The sequence below is a fragment of the Phascolarctos cinereus genome, unplaced genomic scaffold (genome assembly GCF_003287225.1).
Source record: "Phascolarctos cinereus isolate Bilbo 61053 unplaced genomic scaffold, phaCin_HiC Scaffold_4;HRSCAF=312, whole genome shotgun sequence".
Lineage (NCBI taxonomy): Eukaryota > Metazoa > Chordata > Mammalia > Diprotodontia > Phascolarctidae > Phascolarctos > Phascolarctos cinereus.
In genome coordinates this window covers 382,528,710-382,548,290 of record NW_027555847.1, presented here as the reverse complement: position 1 = coordinate 382,548,290, position 19,581 = coordinate 382,528,710, and the positions used below count along the sequence as shown (strand labels likewise).

At 35.7% G+C, this 19,581-nt stretch overlaps 1 protein-coding gene across 1 annotated transcript in view; it reads right to left on the bottom strand.

Annotated features, from left to right (window-relative positions):
• The window catches only part of RIT2 (Ras like without CAAX 2), a 486,751-nt gene that overhangs the window by 258,198 nt on the left and 208,972 nt on the right, over positions 1–19,581 (bottom strand). The window contains exon 3 of the mRNA XM_020985731.2: positions 5,032–5,105. Coding sequence (XP_020841390.1) covers positions 5,032–5,105 — 74 coding nt within the window. The remainder of the gene's footprint in view (positions 1–5,031; positions 5,106–19,581) is intronic.

The following is a 19,581-nucleotide window of genomic DNA, read 5'->3' as shown; positions in this document are numbered from 1 at the left end:
ATTTCTATTAAAATTGTATTTCAATGGAATTTGATAATCCAAATGATAATTTTTGGCTAAGAAAAAATAAAATCATTTCTAAAGCAAAAGAGGGAAAATATAATCACTTTGGCAGTTATAGGTTTAGATTTTGCCAAGTTTTAACTAAAATTATGAATTATAATTAACTACTTAATGTATAGCATGTTATACCATGAGCCAAATGAATTTTTCAGGCAGCTATTGATATCGTACACTTGGCATTTTATGAGAAAAAATAGAGGGATAGAAATACAAATATAAATGCAGAAGGAAAGAAATTGCCTATTTCATCATGATTGATAGTTATCTTGTTGTACCGAGAAATCAGCGAGTGAGACCCAGATGTAATTTAAAATGTGGATTTTATTAGTGCGTGGCTGCAAGGGATATGCACATCCAAATCAAGCAGCCCCGATCACGGTTCAAGCTAGGGTTTATATGGAAAACAGCATGGGAAAGAAATGCCAGGAACACTGATGAGGTAATCCAAAGGTGCGGGTGTCTTTGGGGGCTATGGATGGGAAAGTACAGGGAGTATACCGGACAGGGAGGGGGATGGATCTTTGGAGTCTGGCAGGAGGAAGAGTCCTTGGGCTGGTCAAGGACACCCCTCTCCCCCTGTCTTGGTGAGAGAATACTCTGCAACAAGGGAAAACTTTCTCACAACACAGGAACTTACTGAGGAATTGGGAGGCTTCCAGAGACATGATCTGAGGGCTGAGGCCTGAGCAGCCCAGCTCTGTGTAGCTATACCAGGGAGAGAGATAAGGGTCATGCTGAGGCCCATGCATGAATAACTGCTAGGCAAAGTGTGCTTGGGCTGGGGATTGGTTGTTAGAGACAGTGTTTCTGAGACTAGGGAGAAATTGGGGCACAAGTACAAGCACAAGCACCCGAGCACCCCATTATTACGGGTCAGCGATCACACAAACTAGACCAGGTGTCCTGGTTTCTGGTATAAACAAAATCATCTAAAGCAATTATATTGCAAGCTTTCTTATCCATTTGCGTTGGAGGTACGGGCTATGCTGAGCTATGCAAAAGTACATTTCACTATTGTTTAGATTTAGGAGGAAAGAGGTTTGGGGCAAGATTAAGCACCAACTTTTGCTTTCCATGGCTTAAAGGGCCCTACTACCTAAATGGCAAAATAATGTTCTGCATTACAATCTAGGGCATACAAATCCTCTGAGTCTGATTTCTTTTTCAAAATTGTATAGAGCAAAATTAAAACTTGAACTTAGTCAAAGAAGAACTTCATTTAGAACAAGAACTCTATTTTTGTAGTCAATCAATAGGTCAACAAGCATTTATCAGGTGCCTATGGTGCTAGCCACTGGCGATAAAGACAAAAAATGAAATATCCCTTTCCCTCAGGGAGTTTGCATTTTTATCCTTTCATTCCACCTATGTTGGCATTCTGCACACAGTAAATGCCTAAATATTGTTGTTAATGATATAGGCACACAAATTAACCCCTACACATGCACTTAATTTATCTGGCAATACTTGGCATCATTTCTCTGGCAGGGAAGTTGGTGTTTCATACAAATTGCATAACATATCTTTTCCCACAAACTTGCTTATCTAATTTCCCAACCCAGCAAAAATTATAAGTAGCAAACCAGAAGGAAAATAATTGTAATGACAATTTGGCAATGAGTCAGGAGCAGAGTGGCTAAAAGGAAGATGCAGGTTTAGACACAATAAAAGACAATCAAAAGTAGCATGAATTATGAATAATGATGAAAAGCTTAAATTATTTTCAGTATCCTCAAAGAGGATATGCAAAGAGGACAAAGAGTATGCAATAAATTTAAAATGAGAGAAAATAGGGTGCTGGTCATGGAATCAGAAAGAGCTGGTTCTAGTCTCATCTCTGACATGTCCCAGCTGGATGTCTGACCTCAGCAAGTCACCCAAACTGTCAGTGGACTAGGCCACCTTCAAAGACTATAAATTTCAGGGAAGCTGCTCATCTGAATCAGTAGAGGAAGTTCTGGTGTAACAGGTTCATCCCATCAAAACAAAAATCCCTAATAGGGCTTGAAGGCATAAACCTCATTTATCTGGAAAACAAACAAACAAAAACCAGAAAGGCTTATGTGGTGTGCAAATGGGCATATGTAATAAAAAAAATAGTTAATATCAAATTGCAGATATAAATGCATATGCATTAAACATTGCCTGTAGAAACATCCACAATCATTTGGTCTAACCCTTTCATTATAAATGTAAGAAAATGAGGGCCAAAAGCAGGGAAGTAACTTTGTAGAAGGTAATTTGGATGTTCAATCACACAGATTCACACACATAGTATGCAAATCCACATTTCACTGGGTGCAGAAACTGTAAAAATAAGTCTATCTCAAGATCATCTACTTTGATCCCATTTTCAGCAGTTTTATAATAGAAATGCATTCAGACAAGAGACCATTTGTCCTGTTCAGTATCAAATATATTCACAGAAGCAAAATAAAAAGCACCATAATGTTGGGCTTGCAACTATTTTTTCCCAATTATCTTCCTCCTCCTTCCCTGATACACACCCAATGTAAAGAAAACCAAGTTAGGAAACAGAATTTGCTTGTTTACCAGGCTGGCAGTTTCACAATAAAAAGCATTTTTAAATCTATGTGTGCAGAACCAGAGATTTTTTGGGGGTATGGGGGGGAGGGTTTGAGGGCAAGAGTAGTTCAAGGTGGGGGAAGAGAACCAGGTTAGTTTGCTGCTTTGTAAAAGCATTGCTAACAATGTGCTGTTTTCAATGGGAACTTAGGATAATGAATTATAGAAACTCACTTTCCCAAGGTCACAGGACAAGTTAATAAGGTGGTAAAGATGCAGCATCTCCAGGTATAAGCTACACTGGGCATGAACTCTGTTTTGTAGGGTTCATAAGTAAGTGTATCCTGAATAATCAACTCCCTCCCCACCCCAGTCCCATATCAGGTGTGTAATTGAGGTTTACAATTTATCATTGTCTTCGATTTGTGTTGGTCTGTGGGGTGTGTGTATGTGTGTGTGTGTGTGTGTATGTGTGTGTGTGTGTGTGTGTGTGTCCACACATGCATGAGGAGGGGTCAGATAGTGAGGTAAAATTTGAATTTTCTTCCTTCAGTTACCAAATATTCTATAGGGCTGTCTGTAAGATGCTCTGTTAGATAAAAGGATAAATAAGCTACAGTCTTTGTCCTCAGGGAGTTCATAACTTAGTATGTGTGATAGGACAGATAAAAATAATACCTAATAATAATTGACATTTATATAATTATTACAATGTGACAGGCACTGTGTTAAGTGCTTTACAAGTATTTTCTCATTTGATCCTCATAATAATCTGGATAGGTAGGTGCTATTATTATCCTCATTTTACTGATGTCAAAACTGAGGCAAACACAGGTTAAGTGACTTGCCCAGGGTCATGCCTGAGGTCACATTTGAACTCAAGTCTTCCCTATTCCAGGCCCAGCACTCCATCCTGTGCCTGCTAGAACATCAGGTAGAAGTTGAATGAGATTAGATAAATTCAAACTGTTATGGGAATTCTGCAGGGAAAATTTATTTCTGTCAGAAGGGAATCATCTTAAATCCCTCCAAGACTAGAATGCTGTTTTGTTAGGCTTTCATAGGATTCCACAGTGGCTAGCTGACCTCTGTACACACACACACCTCCCAAGCAGAGCTAAGATGTCAATGAGTAGAGCCATTATTGCTGAGCTCTGTTCTACAACATCTCCAAATAAACTTAGAAAATGCACCAGACCTAGGGAATTCTAAGGAAAAAAAATAGTTTCCCTCCCCCCGCCTAATCTCAGGTCTAGATAAAGAGACAGATGGAGAACTCTTTGAATGCTGGAAATGGGGTCTATTCAAGAAGGACTGTAAGGAAAATTCTAGAGCAGGAACTGAAAGAGGTAAAAGCCTATGCACCAAAATATGCAATAGTTTCAGATCCATACAAGGAGGGCTGGCTTTCTATAGTGTATAAGAATAGTTGTTAATCTTCAGCTGTCACTCATTACCCAGTTCTGGGTTAGATTCAGAGCAAAGGATGGAGAGCTGGACCTAGAGGTGGAGGTCTAAGGTAAGGACTATTTAGGGCCTTAGGCTATGCACCAAGCTTGGAGCAAGTTCAGAAGCATGAAGCAACCATGGAGGTCATATTCCAGAAGTGGAACAGGTTCTCTGTTTTAGCCTCCAGGTCTAGCTATAGCTGAAGAAGAATCACTAGAGCAGGAATCTCACACCAAAGGGAAGCCTGCTATTCTGATAACTCCAAAACAACAGGGATTTCTAAATGGCTGAGAGGGGCTGGTTCCAGCAGCTGTCTACTGGAACTCTGGCAAGCATAAGTCCTAGTCATGTTGCTCAGACCCAAAATCAAGACAGGAATTTGCTAAAAAAAAAAAATGAGGAGAAATGAGAGCTACAAAAGGTAGAATCAGAAAGGAAAATAATGAATTGATATAGGAGATGCAAACCTTACTAAAGCAACAGATTCCCTGAAAATTAAAATGGACCAAACAGAAATAAATGAAACAACAAGGAGTGTTAAATCAAAGTCAAAATATTGAAAAATAGAAATAAATGTCAGGTATCTCAGAGGAAAAATCAACTGAACTGGAAAACAGATTGAAGAGAAATTATTTAAGTATGTTTGGACCTAAAAGCCATGATGAAAAACAAAATTCTAGGCATCATTTTTCTGGAAATCTTAAAAGAAAACTGCCCAGATCTTTTAGAACCATTGGGCAAAGTAAAATGGAAAGAATACACAAATCATCTATTGCAAGAAAACCCCAATTAAAAACCCCCGGGAATATCATGGCCAATATCCATATCCTCTAGGTCAAAGAAAAAAAATATTCTCCAAGAAGCCAGAAAGAATTTAATGACTCTTTCCATGATCAGTTAAGCCCATTTCTGCACCCTTTAAACTGTGTATTTGAGGTTAAAGTTTGTCCATGTCCTTGGGGAAAAAAAAGGCTAAACACAGATATTATTTACCTGTCCAGCAGTATCCAAAATATCCAGATAGGCAGGCTCATCATCAATCCGAACCTGGGTCTTATAAGCATCTTCTGAAAGATACAATATAACATCAACATGTAAAAATAATCATTGGAAAGATATATATGTCACCCATTCTCAGAGTGTTCTCATTTTATGTTGTACTTCTGAAGTGAAAAATTCTTGAAGTAACTGTCTATATCATCTAGTGCTGATAATACTCATGCTCCAAAATTCCAATTGATCCAATATAATAAATCATTGTGATATCTACAACTAAACAGCTGGTCATTAGGACAAGTCTATTCATTCATGATTTTTCAAAATGCAAATAGGAAATGGACAATTAATATTTGTGCAGTCTTCTCTCTCTTATTTATATTTCATATAGTCACATCATTTATTTCTCACATTTGGCTCAAATGGGGCATGAGAAATGGACAATATTTAGACTGGACATTGAATTAGGGGTGAATTGTGTGGTTTTTAATTAAACAACAGCACACAGCAGACAATGTGCTCTGATTGATTAATGCAACATCTGACTTGTGAAGTGAGGCATGAGGTGAAGTCAAGTGCTTCCAGACCCTTAGAGAAAGAGGCCCTTAATCAGGACAATCACAGAGCCAGAGGTAGCCTTTCCATGTTGGAACAGGTATAGAAAGAAGCACAGGGATTAGTACTAAAAATACATCTTATTCTCATTATTTTGTAGAAGGAGGAGGGATATTGTCTTCACCCAGACAGTTTTCTCTCCTGAAGTAATACCTGATTAGCTTCAAGTATGCAACAGAGTTGGTATTGAGGAGAGAATTAAAATGATTAGATAGCAAATTTCCAGTATTTATTCTCTCATGCATCTCTCCAATTAAATAGTTTTTTAAAAACAAAAACAGGCCTAAAATTCTCTTAAAAGATAGAAGTACTCTGTATTGCTTCCTTTAAATTGAGTTTCAAAAGTATGAATATTAAATGAAGCATGGTAACACAAAATAGCCTACAGAAAGATAAAGCCTCTAAAAAGTTCTTGTTTCAAAAACTTTCTATTTCCTCAAATGATTTATTACTATTGCTACAATTTTAATCTGAAATTTTGAAAACTAACCACAATCCAACTTTGGAGCATTCACAGATAAAATATATAGTCCCTCCCTTTCCAATATTTCCTGAGCCAAATACCATGGACAGATTGAATGAAGTATGACTATGCGTCCTGGTCAAAAATGTCCTCCATTATCAACTGAATAAATTTTTAATTACTTAGCTTGAGATTTAAGTGTCTCCACAATCTGATTTCAGTTTGCCTTATCTCACATAACTCCTATTTACAATGCTTTATTTTAGCTATTGTGAACTATTCCCCATTTCCAGCATCCACCCATGTTCAGACTCTTCTCTCTGCCTATAGTAAAGCTTCTTAAACTGGAGTCTGTGACATCCATGGATAGATTTCAGAGGAACTGTAAACTTCGATAGGGGAAAAAAAAATCTTTATTTTACTAACCTCTAACTGATATTTGGCATTTCAGTTAGTTATGATTTTTAAAATATTATTAAACTTCCAGAGGTATTGAAGACACAAAATAGGTTAAGAAACCCTGACCTAGAACCAACATTAAAAATGACAAGAGCTAAAATGTATTACCATATTTTATTTCATTTTCACAGCAACACTGTGTGGTAAGAAGTATTTTAGTTTCATGTTAGGAAATTAAAGCTTGGAGAACCTAAGAAACCTGCCTATGATCATGCAACTATGAATTTTCAATGGCAGGATTCAAACCCAGGCCTCTAATGTTCTCTCATTTAAACTTCACCTTTCCTATTCCTTAAGACCCAACATAGGTTGCTCCTAAATACTTTCCCTAATGGGATCTCTTCTTCTGGCCACATTGTTCATATGCCAAATGTATGGTGGCCTAAAGGGCTATTTTGTGGAGAACTCACACAAGGGAAATGTTCACATGGTGGTCAGAAGAAATGATAGGACAACACTCTCCAGGTCTCTGTAGAACTTTGGAATTGATTGCATGACATGGGAGACACTGGCACAGGACTATCCAGCATGGCTTGCCCTTATCAAAGAAGGAGCTGTGCTCTGTGAGTAAAGCAGAATTGAAGTAACTCAAAAGAAATGTGAGATGCACAAATTTAGAGAATCCACCACAAATGTTCACATGGACTGTTTGGGCCTGACCTGTGGTAGAGCATTCTGAGCTTACATTGGTCCGACCAGCCACAATCAGACACACTGTACCATGATTCTAACATAGTGATGTCATTTTGGTCCTCTGAGAAAGAAGGACAGCAACCAACCAACATTAGAGTTGAAATATTGATATGACAGAATTATATGACAAGAATTATATTGTTGTTGAAAAAGGGGCTATCATTTTGTTTATGTCTTCCACAGGAAATATGACCCATACTGTCTATGTGTCCTTATGAAAGTCACTTAACATTTTTTGTGCCGCAAAGTAACTCTTTAAGCCACTATGATGATGAGTAGGTATATATACATATATACACGTACATATATATACATATATATGTGTATATATATATGTATATATACATATATATACATATATACCTATAGGTATATATGTATGTGTATATATGTATATATATATATGTATATATATATATGTATATATATATATGTATATATACATATATATACATATATACCTATAGGTATATATGTATATATACATATATATACATATATACCTATAGGTATATATGTATGTGTATATATGCATATTTATATATGTATGTGTGTGCATAATACGTATATTTATTCATTACATATATATCATATATAAATACACATATGTTTGTGAAGACATTTACACAAACATGTGCACGTACATACAACTATATATAAAAATTAACACATTTTTAAATTGCTATTTCTCAAATTCTTTGCTCTTTTAACTATAATCTGTTCCTTTCCTGGTATATTTTTCCTTAAATTTCAATAACATGAATATAGGCATGATCTATAATATGCAGTATACCTACTGATGGCATTTCTCTGATGTGGTGGAATTTCATGATGATATTTTGCGGAGTAGAATGGAGTTATTACAAGAACATAGAGAAGGCAGCAGGGAGAAGATAAAGAATGAGAGAGAGAGAGAGAGAGAGAGAGAGAGAGAGAGAGAGAGAGAGAGAGAGAGAGAGAGAGAGAGAGAGAGAGAGAGAGAGAGAGAGATGGAATCAGAAACCATGGAAGGTACCAAGAAGAAGGTTCATGAGGTACTGATGGTTGGTGACTTTCCATTTGGGAAAAGACATCAAGCATTGAAGTGGCTAAGCCTTTTCCCATGCTTCTTGTTATCTGAAATGGCAGACATTTTTCTAATCTTTAAGTTTTTAAAAATTCTTTATTTAAATAGAATGTCAATGACAGATTAGATAAATTTGAGCATTTCTAACTTATTTAAATAAGTGTGCTTCATTATTTGTAAATAAGGAATTGCAAAAGAGAGGAACAGGGAGTGGTGATGGTATATAGGAGAAAGTGAATCTTTGGTAAATCTGGTTACTGATGAGAGTGATATGAGAGATAAAGATTTTGATTTATTCAATGTGATAAAAATTCCGAAGCATGTTAAGCTAGGATACAGGTCTTTTGTCCTTAGGTGAATGTAATTTAATTGATATTTTGTCTGGTAGGAGGTCAGGTTGATGGATCATTTTTAGTTATCTATTGTTTCCCCATTCTCCCTCCAGGCAGGCATAGGTAAGACTTTCACTATGAGTAAAGCCAGACTGTTAACTAGAGAATAGGTTTTGAATGGTGTGAGGGAAAAAGAGAGCAACTATATGAAGCTAATAATGCCCACATTTCAAGAGTGGGAGCCAAAGGGACGAGTCAGTACAAGTATCCTTCATTTTCACCTTAACTATCCAAAGGTCACAGACAAGGGCACTAATAGTGATGCCTTCTGGCGTTTTAAAGAATTGAAGCATTCTTTTCTGTATACTAAATCACTCTAAATTGTTTAAGCTTAAGTCCTTATGTCTATTTTTATAATTTTCTTCTCTCTCGTATCATCATCATACTATCGACCGTCATTCTTTGCTCCTATTAATGAGAAGAATGGGCCCTGTTTTCTTTCTGGAAGCTTTTAGTTTGTTACTCCTAATTTTTCTATAAAGAAACCAGGTAACTGAGCTTCTTAAAATTGTGTGTAAAGTAAGAGCAAATGAGTGAAGTCTTACAAGTCTCTCTCATTGAGATAAATGTAGGCCTTAGGGCTCAGGCATTGTGACACACATTCCTCACAGTTTAGAAGCCTTTTCTTACTTCTAGTTTCTTGGCCATTTTATTGAGATTTAAGAGAGTTAAAAGTCTAACTCTCTTAATAGTACTGTATTTCTGTATGCAACAATCAATTTCCAAGCATTCTAAATTCATATTTAAGGTACCGCCCCTTTCATATATGGCTATACTGCTTTCTGAAGTGGGCAGAATAAGCATTTTTATGAAGAAATCACTCCCAAACAAAAAACACAACTCACATTTTATTCCCTACCTCAAAAAGAAATATACAAAATGATCACTTCCAAACCTATTTCTCCCAAATTGATCAAATCAGCTTGATAAGAAATAGTCCTCATATAAACATGTTTGAGAAGAAACACAGACAGTATGGAGGATTTGAGATGGAAATACCCTTAGATAAATGTGCTAAGTGGACACACTTGAGGACCAAAGATTTTCAGAGATAAAGGTGGCTACAGAACGTAGTGTTCCATCAGTTTAATACACAGACAGACACAAACACATATATGTGTACATTATATATGCATATCTATGTGACAATTTTGGAAATTATAGCTGTTAAGCTATGTCAAATAATTGCTTGGAGACTATACCAAAACTAATAAGGAAGGGCACGGGTATATATGAAATAAAGATTGAGTTTTGAGTTTAACACCATAAATGGGTCACTGATAAAGACAGGGTCAGATTTTAGGCATTAGAACTAAAGGGATAAGAGACATAGGAGATGATCAGTTGAAAATAGAAGCAACAGATGAGGCTAAGTACAGGAGGATTTGATTCAAATGATAAGATTTACTATTTATGTAAGAGAATACAGAAACTAACAGGAGACGGTCAAAGCTGATAGGTAGGATCTGTAGTTGTTTTGCTGGGAGCACCACTGACTGGTAGAAAGGAAATGATTTTCTAGGACCTGACTGGTTGAAGAAAGGCAGAAGCTAGTGTTGGAAATAAGGGAAACCTTTTAGGAGGTTTCCTATGTTGCCCTTACAACTCTTCCTTGCCCTGTTTTGAGAAGAAGAGATGGGAAAACAGGCTTTGCATATGCTTTGAAGTGAGAAGAATTATGTTTTTGGTTAGAACTGATTGGATAAAACAAACTTCCCTACTATTTCAAAAACTGGCTGGGAAAGGTTACATAGCCTTTTTGTTATCTACAGCATGAGCCTGAGAAATTCATCAAAGCCCTAGTGTAGATCTCAGGAAGTTGGCAGTTTTCCAACTTAGGGGAACTTCTTATCACTGAAAGAACATAATACATTCTCAAAAACTTGAATTCTAAACACCATTTTTGGCCAGCTGGGCATAATTACAGATTTCTCTCCAAAATGGTTGGATGGTTCACAGTTCCACCAACAGTGTATTAGTGTTGTTACTTTGTTATTGATATAATCAATTATGCTAATAGTTTTCCTTATATTAAACCAGCTCTGCATTCTTGGTGTAAATCCCACTTAGTTACAATGTACAGTCTTGGTGATACACGTTGTAGTCCTCTAGCTTGTATTTTATTTAGGATTTTTGCATCAATATTCATGAGTGAAATTCATCTATAGTTTTCTTTCTCTGTTTTTCCTCTCCTATATAAGTATCAGTACCACATTTATTTCATAAATGGAGTTTGGTAGGACTCCTTCCCTGCCTATTACTCCAAATAATTTATTTAATATTGGAATTAGTAGATCTTTAAATGTTTGGTAGAATTCACTTGTAAATTCATCTGGTACTGATGCTTTTTTTTTTCCTTATGGAGCTCATTTATGGACTGTTCAATTTACTTTTCTAAAATAGGTTTATTTAGATATTCTATTTCCTCTTCTGTTAATCTAGGCAATTTATATTTTTGTAAGTATTCTTTCATTTCACTTAAATTGTTAAATTTATAGACATATAAGTGGGCAAAATAACTGCTAATAATGGCTTTAACTTCTTCTTTATTAGTGGTATATCCACTCATCATTTTTGATGCTAGTGATTTAGTTTTCTTCTTTCTTTTTTAAAAATCATATTAACCAATGGTTTACCTCTTTCATTTTTTTCAATAAAGCCACCTCCTAGATTCATTTATTAATTCAATGGTTTTCTTACATTCAATTTTATTAATCTCACCATTAAGTTTTAGATTTCCATTTGGTATTTAATTAAGGATTTTTAATTTGTTCTTTTTTCTAGCTTTTTAAATTGTTTACTCTGTTTATTGATCTGCTTTCTCTATTTTATTGATGTAAAGATTGATGTATATTTTCCTCTGATTACTGCTTTTGCTGTCTCTAAGTTTCATTATGTTGTCTCATTATTATTCTTTTTAATAGCTATTTACTGTTTCTATGACTTTTCCTTCAACTCACTCCTTTTAGATTAAATTATTTAATCTTCAAATACTTTTAATCTGTGTTTCCATGGTCCTTTACTGAATGCAATTTCTATTGCATTATAGTCTGAAAAAGCTGCATTTAACATTTCTGTTTTTCTGCATTTTACAATAAAGTTTTTATGCACTATAAAACTACAAAGTTTTATTTAATTATAAAGTTTTTGTGATCAGTTTTTGTAAAGGTGCCATGTACTGCTGAGAAAAAAGGTATATTTCCTTCTATTCTCATTTATTTCTCTTCAGATGTTTACCATATTTAGCATATCTAAGATTCTATTCATTTCTTTGACTTCTTTTTTATTTATTTTTGGTTAGATTTGTCTAGTTATGAGAGGGAAAGATTAAAGTCTCTCACTACTATAGTTTTGCTATGTCTTTTTGTAATTAATTTACCTTTTCCTTTAAAAGTTGGGATTCCACAGAATTTGGTGAATATATGATTAGCACTGATATTCATTATCTATGGTGCATTTTAGCATAATGTACTTACCCTGTTTATCTCTTTTGATTAAATCTTTTAACTTTAACTTTGCATGAGATCATGATTGCTGATCCTGTTGTTTTTTTTCATTGACTGAAATATAATAAATTCTGTTCTAACCCTTTATTGTTACTCTAGTGTATCTCTCACTTTTAAATGTATTTCTTGTAAAAGGCATATTGTCAGGTTCTAGTTTTTGATGCGTTCTGCTATCCATTTCCATTTTTTGGGTGAGTTCATCCCATTCATATTTAAAGTTATAATTATTATTGTTATGTTTCCCTTTATCCTATTTTCCTCAGTATTTATCCCTCTTTCTTTCTTTTTATCCTCTTTCCTCAAAAATCTATTTTACTTCTGACCACTGGCTTCGTAATCCATGAATTCTTCTGAGAATCCCTCCCTTATCCTATCCCCTTCCCCTACTATTTCTCTGTAAATTAAGAAGATTTTTATACCCTACTAGAAGTCCCTCTTTAACCCAGTTTTGATGAGGATAAGATTCCTGCACTAGCCACCTTCTATTCCCTCCTTCTCTTTATTTTAACAGTTCTTCCATTCACATCTCTTTTCTATGAGCTCACTTGTTTTATTTTATCTCTCGCTATCCAATTTACTGTTTTAGGATCATCCCATGATAATCAACTCAACCCCAAGCCTTCTATTTATGTATACTGTTTTGAACTATGCTAGAAATTATAACATTCTTTAGAATTACATATATCATTTTACCATAGAAGAAGTAGACAGGTTAAATTTATTAAACTCCTAATTAGTCTTTCATATTTAACTTCTTATGTGTCTCCTGATTCTCCAAAGTCAAATTTTTCTTCAGTTACAGTCTTTTCTTCATGAATATCTGAATATCTTTTACTTATTTTTTTCCCCTTGCAGGACTGCACTCAGCTTTGCTGGGTAGGTCATTTTTGGTTGCAAACCCAGCTCCTTTGCTTTTTGGCATGTAGTATTCCATGCCCTTTAGTCTTTTAATGTAGAAGCTGCTAAATCTTGTGTTATCCTGAATGTAGCTCTACAATGTTTAAATTGTTTTTTTAGTTGCTTATAATATTTTTTCCTTGACTTTGAACCTTTGAAACTTAGCTATCATGTTTCTGTGAGTTTTCATTTGGGGATCTCTTAGTGAATTTTTTCAATGTCTATTTTGCCTTCTAGTTCTAAAAATTCAGGACAATTTTCCTTAATAATGTACTTAGGTGTAGTGTCTAGACTCTTTTGTTTTGATCTTAACTTTCAGGTAGTTTTACAATTCTTATATTATCTCTCCTTGATGTGTTTTCTTGATCAGTTGTTTTTCTAATGAGACATTTCATGTCCTCTCCTATTTTTCATTCTTTTGATTTTGTTTTATTATTTCTTGATGTCTTGTTTAGTCATTAGCTTACCCTTGACTAATTTTATTTTTTTAAGGAATTATTTTCTCTCATGAGTTTTTGGTATGTTTTTCCAATTGGTTGTCTTTTTTCATAATTTTCTTGATTTTCTTGCATTACTTATTTCTTTTGATACTTTTTTCCTCAACCTCAGTTAATTGATTTTTAAAGGTCTTTTCAAATAGTTGTTTTGACTTCATTGAATTCTTCTGAGTTTGAACCTTGATGTTCTATATCATTGTAGTAGCTATCAACAATCAAATTCCTTTGTTTTTGTTTTTGATTTTCTTTTTACTCATTTTTAAAGGCCTAGTTTTTGGCTGTTAACTTTATGTTAGGGTCAGGCTCCACTCCAGGGTTTGTGTGATAATGTCTCAGGCTTCAAGTTGCATGCTGTTGCTTTCTGAACTCTGAGAGTCTTTAATTTTTTGGTTCTTCTAGTGTTGTATATTCCAAGGCTCAGTGCAGTCACTATTCCTCTAATTCACTCCTTGGTCTATGAGTGACTCAGGTATTCTTCTCTGTCCCTGAGCCAAAACCAGAGCCCCCAGTATGACCACTGCAAGTACTTTTGCTTCCTTAAGTCTCTCCAGCAGTGCAAGCATTAGTTTGCTACTGTGCCCTGGAACCAAAACCGGGGACTCCAGTCTCATGCAGGTGACCACAATGAGCAGGGTCCCACCACTCTGCAACCTCACTCACCATTGTGGACTCACTCCTCCTTCCCTGCAACCACAGCCTGGAATACTCTTTGGTCAATGCACTTGGGCCACCACATCTAGCATTACAGGAGGGCTCTGAAATCTCCTGATCAGCTGCCTGACCTCTACACCATCCCTGAGGTGAAAAGTTCCCAAAACTGAGGCTATGGCTGACATAGTTTTCCTCAGTCCTTCTTTTTTTTTTTGCCTAGAATGTATCTGCTGTGTGTAACAGCACTTTGCTCTGCCAGAACACCACCTGGGAGGTCAGATGTTTCAAAAAAGTCCTCCCAAGTTGTCTTAGGCTGGTCGACTACATTACCTCAAATTTTATTAATTATTTCTGGTTCCAAAATTCACCTTGGGGCATTATTTTAAACTAATTTGGAGAAATTTTGGAAGAGCCAGGTAATTTCCTACCTTATTCCACTATCTTCCCACTTTTTTATTTCCTTTAAGTAAACAATCCTCTCATTCACTTTCTATCAATACTTTCCTAGAAGATCTCCCATTGAATGGGGTAATACTCGCCATTAAGTCCATTCAGTTCCTCTCCTCATTTCAGTCTTCTATATACCTTAAACCAAAAGGGGCTCATTTTCTTTTCCTAAGCACTGAAATAAACAAGCAGAAAGTTTTCTTCATCAGACTCATTGGAGGTGGCTAATCAATACCTTGACCTTATGGGAGAGAAAAATGAGGCCCAGAAGAGTTAAGAGACTTTCTCAGGTGATACGGTTCTTTTGTTACAAGACCAGGATGAGAACTATTAGGTCAGGGCTCTGATTTGTTCTGTGAAGTTTAGATTCATTCAAAGGGCCAAACTTAAGGACCTAGAGGGCCACAAGTGGCCTCAACACCGCATGTTCCCCATCCCTGGATTAGTTTAATGCTCTTCTTCCGCAGATTTTTAAATAAATCACTTGAATTTCAAGCTGGACAGCTACAAGGAAATAGAAGTGTGTAAGTCAGCACTTACTATGAACATCATTTTATTAATTTTGACCTCAGAATCCTATTTTCAAAGAGGCAGTGATAAAGAAATTAAAGAAATAGAGGCTTATTTGTGTTTGTCCATTTAAAAGGATTTTCATTGGATTGAATGAGAGCCACTGATTTTGAACAAAATGTTAGAACTGTGAGGGAATTTTGAATTGTCAATGTAGTCCTTGCCTTTTTTAAAGGCAATGCCAAAGTGGGAAAGTGATTTGGGCAATTCCACACAACTAGTTAACAGAATCATGACTAGAGCTTAGACTTACCAAATCTCAGTTCAGTGTTCTTTTCACTTGCATCCATCCCCTACACCCACCCCCACACCCAAAGAAAGGAGGAAAAAACAAAAACACCTTACCCTAAAAAGGTTATCATGTATTAGAATTGTAAAGTGCAGGTTGGGACTTCATAAGAAAGAACACACTGATTCTATATACACATGATTAGTTATTGCAATATAGAAGACAGTATTTTGTTGTAGACAGTATACTAAATTTGAAATCAAGGGGTCTGTATCTTAGTACCAACTCTGGCATTTTGTATGTCAATAAGCCTCTCTGAGTCTTGGATGTTTTAGTAGCAAAAAGGTAATAATGATATTTTTACTACCAAAGTGCTATAGAAATGTGAGTTTTCATTTTTGATAGACAATGAGGATCATATTTGCAAGGTGTGTAACACTGGATTGCATATTGAGCTTCACCCCCCAAAAAAAGAAACAAAAACTTTATTCCAGTCTCTTCTGCATTTCTGGTGGAACTTTTCCCTAGCTGCTTATAAAATGTGTTGAAATTTTTGAATTTAAACACTCTTTCTTGGACTTTGAAGCAGCTTTCTTTCTTTTTTTCATAAGAGTATCTGTGGATTCCTCTGATTAGCACTTTCTTTTCTGTCTTTAGAAGTGTGGTCTAAACTGTAAAGTGCTTTAAATACATACATACACACACACACACACACACACACACACACACACACACACACACACATATATATTTCTTTTTTTCCAAATCTGGTGAGTACAAAATTGTAATGCCAGTTCCTGGGGAGACAGAGGGTAGTGGATTGTGTGAGCCCAGCAATATTGAGTTTCAGTAGATTGTGTCTCTACCAACTCCTGCAATAATATAGGGAACCTCTTAGAGCAACAGTCATCAAACTGACCAATGAAGGGCTAACTGGTCCAGGTTGGAATTGGAGCTAGTCAAAGATCCCATGCTGTTTAGTAATGTGGTTAGGTCCATAAATGACTGCCCTAATTTTAGGGGCAAGAGTGGGACCACCCTTGGAAAAGAAAAAAAAGTAAAGAATTATTTAATATTTGGATACTGTGGCAGAATTCCATGTGAAGAAATTTGCTTCTCAAAATTCTTATTACCCTTGTCTCTTCATAGAAAATATAATTGCTAATATGTTCTGGTTTGTTAGATCTCACTCCATTATGATAAATAAACAACTTCTGCAATCCAAATAAGATCAGGCTTTTTTTGTTTGTTTGTTTTGTTTTGTTTAGAAAATGCATAAATTTTTTTTTAATATTTGGAGATCTCTATGTTCTCCACTATTCCTAAAAAAAAATAGAGAAGAGGCTCTTATATACTGACATATTCTGTTGTAGTTTCTAGCCTTCTGACTCCTCTATAATATACATAATAATCCAAATGGTGAAATTTGTGGAGATGGTAGAATAGAAGTTTCTTCAGAACCCTGGAAAACTTGAACAACTCTATCATAGTTATCTGATATCCTTTGTAACTGGGGGGGAATATATTAGGAAAAAACATAAATGATGTTCATGACCATGTATGAATTATAATTGAACTGATAGGATTATAGAATTACAAGTGAAATTATTTAGTAAAATATTTAGTAAAAACATTCATATTATAGATGTTATAGGAAAACAGAGGCTTCAAAAAGCTAAGTGACTTGCCTAAAGTCACACAGCTAGTACATTGCAGAGCTAACATTCACACCCAGATTTGTCATTCTTTTAGTTATTCCTCACTGCCTTCTCTTGAGATAATATCAATATTTATTTATTTACTTATCTATCTAGCTGTTTATTTATGTATCATAGTTGAAATATTCAAATGGGTTAGTTGTAATAGATGCATTTGTAGTGACATACTAACCGCTGTGTTCACATACATGGTACTTATTGTTAGAGATTCTTTGGCATAGTCAGACCTATAAGATCTCTTGTCTGAGGGTCATGGTAGGCATGATTCTATCAATTTCAGGGTAGTATGTATGGTAATATTGGGGGATATATCATTACCCAACATTAGTAGCTGTTTTCAAATTTTCATGTTCTACTTTCTGATTCAAAGTATTGAGGCGAGTGGGACAGTGGCAATATTTTTCCATTAATCCTGTCAGGTGATTTTCTTCAATAACTCTTGCTCTTACATATACGCTTATGTGGAGAATATTAACCTGCTTTGTAGTCTTATGCTCATTTTCTGTCTCATTCTTGTTTAGCCTTTCTATATAAATGGAAGCTTCGTTGAAAAAAAAATTCCCCTGCTGTTCTTCAACCTGCTATTCCTTCTACCACATTTTAAATGGTTCACTTGATGAATATGCAGTCATATATCTACTGCTATTTCCTAATTTAACTCATAATAATGACATCTGAAGTTTAAGATTCACTTTTCTTTCCTTTGTTTTCTGTTATGAACTCTCATTCTACTTATGTCCCTGGCCTTCTTCCTCTGATGCTGTTCTTTCTGTCAATTAAAGCCACCAGAGCTTAGGGTAAAACTAAGAAGCAGATGAAATTTGTTTCTGGCATCTGTCTATCCTCTTGTCTACTACTCTCTCTTCTCTTTCAGGACTTCCCTATTCAGTCTTATTACATCAAAATCTCCTATTGCCCAGTGGCTCTCTGGGCCACTTTGAGCCAGCTTTTCCTAAGCATCTTTACCAAACTTTAAATATCCTACATCCTATACCTTTGACAAATTTGTTCAAAACCTTATTGTATCAGTCATCTAAGCAATACGTTTGTACATTTTGATTTGTATCTTCAGTGTCTTTACTCCATACAGCAGACAAAAGATGCTCTTTGGCTAGGTCCAGGCTTACACATGGATGAGGTACAGGAATGATTTTATGTTTCAATTTCTAGAGTTCTAAAAGAGGCTCTAACTCTCCGTTCCCATCACTCAAGCACAGTTTGACTTGTCTGATGCCAGGAAGTACTTTACAATAGAGCAAAACCTTTCATTTCACAATGAATGAGAAAGAAAACCCAAGTACCCTGGGAAAAAAATAACAGCTATTTATGTGTGTGCTGGGGCTTCAATGACTTAATATCAGAGCCTTTCTTGAGAATAGTTTTAGACATGGAATGGAAAATGAGGCATAGAAAAAGAGATTGAATATCCCAAAGACATACATAGGGATCTTCAGAAAATTGCCTGTACCTATTGTTGGCTTTGGTATCCCTGGGAATCTTACCACACCCTTCTTCCCCAACTGCCTCTCCCTTTAGTGTCCTCATTCTTGAGCTCAAAGCCTAACCCCTTCTGATAGGCTTGTCCCACAAATCCCCAGGTGATGTTGTCTACATTCCTGTCTACCACCCTCCTCATTTAAAGCCACTATGTTTGCCCCCTAAATATCTGTTCACCAATTACCTTTCTCCCTCTTGGTGAGAGCTGGCTAACAGTGCCAATTTATCTCTGCATGGAAGTGGGAACAAGACTGAGAACATAAACCTGCTGATGGAGTCTGATTAGTTTTCAGAATGTGTTACTTATTCCTCAAATTTTCCGCCTTCTGAGGTTCCAAATTTAGTTGCTTCCTTCTAAGTTAAGAGGTAGCCTGCCTGGCACACTTCCCCTCTAATTTGTTACAATGCTCACAAAAAGTAGGCACAGCTGTGTAGCCTCCTTCCCACTGTATTCCCTTCCCACTTACTTTTCATTCCATGTCATCTTAGAATATAAAACCTTGGAGATGATAGTTAAAGGAACTGGGCAATTAATGTTGGGTTTATTTATTGTTCATCATTTGTTCTTGAAGAGGACCAATGATATCACAATTGTGATGATTTGGGCTTGAATTGGATTTGAGTGAGGGAGAGATGTGCAAAGTCATCAGCCTCACTCTCTCCTCCAGAGTCATTAGAGTCCAGTGGCAAGACAAAGGTCAAGATGACTGGTGATGGCCCAATATGACCTCAGGTTAGTCATTACTTCTATTGGCTTCAGTTTTCACTAATATAAAGAAAATGAATTGCACTAAATCAGTGCCTCTTAAATTTTGTTTCATGACTCCCTTTGGAAGTCTGGTGAAGC